General features: G+C 27.4%; 1 protein-coding gene across 1 annotated transcript; it reads right to left on the reverse strand.

Annotated features, from left to right (window-relative positions):
• LOC107624035 lies at positions 1,223-2,578 on the reverse strand (the record flags this gene model as incomplete). Its single annotated transcript, XM_016326469.2, is given in 2 exon segments — positions 1,223-1,809; positions 2,456-2,578. Coding segments are annotated over 2 exon segments (334 nt in total), but the record flags the coding sequence as incomplete, so codon positions are not given.

Here is a 2,875-nt window from a genome sequence, read left to right on the forward strand (position 1 = left end):
AATTATGAGTTTTCTTTTTTATGTTTTTTTTTTTCAAAATTTATGTGTTTAACGCAATTTTTTTTTTGTTTTATCTTCAAAGAGGAGGAAGAAAAAGAAAAACATAACTAACATTTATGTGATTTCATCTACAAATTTCTATGCTTTTCTTCAAAACTTCTTGTATTTTTTCTAATGTTTGTTACATTACTATACAAATTTTGTCCCTAAAATTGAAAAAAAAAAAGCAAAATTTTTAATAACAGACAACACAAAAAATTGTGAAGCCGGATTATATAAAGAAAATAAACACACAAAAGTTTTTATTTACATAACATAAAAAATTTTATATATCTACATAAAATATAAATTTTTGCTATACATACACAGAAATTTTGTAAAGAAAAAGAAACTCAACTTATATATATCCTATCTAGATTAAACACAATTATATTTTAATAATAAACACAAAAACCTAATGTTTTTTTTTTTATGTTTCTCTTCTAAAATTTACATGTTTATTATACAAAATTTATGTGTTTATCGTTAAAATATATAAAAAAATTTCTAGATTTTCATCTACAAATTTTTGTATTTTCCTCCAAAATTTCTATGTTTTTTAAAGGTTTGTCATAAAAAAAATCTGTTCTCTAAATTAAAAAATAAAAATACATAAATTTTAGTAACAGAAAATATATACTCTTTAGTAATAGAAAATATACAAATTTGTGAAATTCAACACAAAATAATTACACAGACAAAATAAATTCTTAACTACATAACATAAAAAATATGTGTGTTTATTTCCAAATTTTTCTTATTCTTTTGTTTCTTATGTATATTTTCTCTTTCCATTTTTTATTCATTTCTTTATTCTTCTTACTTTTTCATATTTTTTTAAAAGAAAACGAAAAGAAAGAAAAAAAAAAAGAAACAAATAGAATGGAAAGAGTAAGAGAAGAAGATATATCGAACAAACGAAGGAGATGGAGAAGATGAAGAATAACAGAAATTCAATGTGGAGTACGTGAGTAAAAAGCGAAAAAATAAATATGATTAGAAATACTTGATTAAACTTAATTAAAAAATATTATTTGGTCACTCAATATTTTTTTTTTCTGTATAACATAATAAGATGGGTTTATTTATGGTTTTGTTCGCCAGTAATGAATGGTGGAAGAGACAAATATACATGAAGAGAATTAATTTTTTTTTATGGGATAGATGAAGAGAATTAAATTAATTAATGGCATGTATGTAGGAGAGATTAATAATTAAACACTGATTTCAAAGACAAAGGTTCACATATCCGGAATACATTATCAGCTAGCCCGCACCCTTTATACAACTTTTTAGCACTCACGCAGCAGAATTAATAAGTCAACAATTAGAAAAATATCCACCATAGCTTAGGTCTAATAACAATGAAGAACGTATATATATATATAACATGATATGAGGGTAGGGGCAAAATTAAAGCGTGGAAAATGGTGTCCTAATAATAAAGTGCACATGAAGCATGAGCTATAGCATGACCCTCTAATTTTAATTTGTTCTATCTTGTAATTAATCTTCAAATATACTATAATATGATACTACCAATAATTGATTGATAAATATCAAGTAGAGCAAGCAGCCGCAGCAGCAGGAGGAGTAGGAGTAGTAGTAGTAGTGGGTTCGCTTTTGGGTGATGAACGGTGGTGATGATGATGATCTTGTTTGTTAGAGGCAGAAGCCACCACCATATTATTATTCTTCCTCTTCTCTTTTCTACCGTCTTGTTTCATTTGCTCCTCTCTACACTCTAAACTGCAAAATGCCGTGTCCCCCCTGCAACCACACATCCACTCCTTTCTGATTAATTAACCATATCATACATATATATATATATATATATCCCCATAAGCTAAGTAAAATAGCATGAATTAATTAATTGATATACTATTTCCTATTTTTTATTTAAAGAAACGCAAATAAACAAACCAAAGCAGCTGTCCAGGATATTATTGACAAATAACCAGGAATAATATATGAGAAAGTTTTGGGAGTGAACATTATATATTTAATATTGTAGCCAATATTTAATACAAAAAATATCTGAAATTATTAATAACAAGAATATTTGAAACTCAATTAAAAGAAAATTTTAATCAAAATAGACTAAAATATATGTTATTTAACTCTTACACAACTGAAAAAAAAATATGTTTTAGAATAAAAGAAAAAAAAATATCATTTAAACATCTCACAAATAAAAAAATTGTCATTTTTCCTTAAAAAAAATATAAAATTCAATTTAACAAAATCTTATTTTTAATAGATTTTATATTAGAATTGTTATAATATTGACTGAAATGGTCCGTTATAGAGTTAATTTTCCAGTATTGCTAATAATATATATATTGAGAAATAGCATAAAGTCTGAAACTTGTGGATACTAATAGTAACTTAATTGGTAGTATATACATACACATACCTATACATGTAGATGTCTTGAGCAGGTGTCAAAGGAGATTTACAGAGGCCACAAGTCCGAAGAAAGTGAGGAGTATTGTTGTGTTGTATGACATCATCATCATTATCATGATGAGGGATGATTCCATGATGATGATGATGAAGGTGGAGGATGGTGTTATCATTACTATTGTTGTTATGAGGTGGCATGATCATCATGAATTCCTGATCATCACGGTCTATGTCGATGGCCATACCGCCACTCATGCTGGTGGTTCTCCTTATAACCGCCGCCGCTTGACCACCGCGCTTTCCCACTAACATCTTTCTTCGTTCTTTGCTTGTTTGCTTCTATAGATAGATAGTTCTCTTTGTCTCTCTTTCTTTTGGTGTATAAATTAAAAAGAGAGAGAGAGAGAGAGAGAAGTGAGAGAGGAAGGTG

This window comes from Arachis ipaensis, chromosome B10, assembly GCF_000816755.2.
Source record: "Arachis ipaensis cultivar K30076 chromosome B10, Araip1.1, whole genome shotgun sequence".
Lineage (NCBI taxonomy): Eukaryota > Viridiplantae > Streptophyta > Magnoliopsida > Fabales > Fabaceae > Arachis > Arachis ipaensis.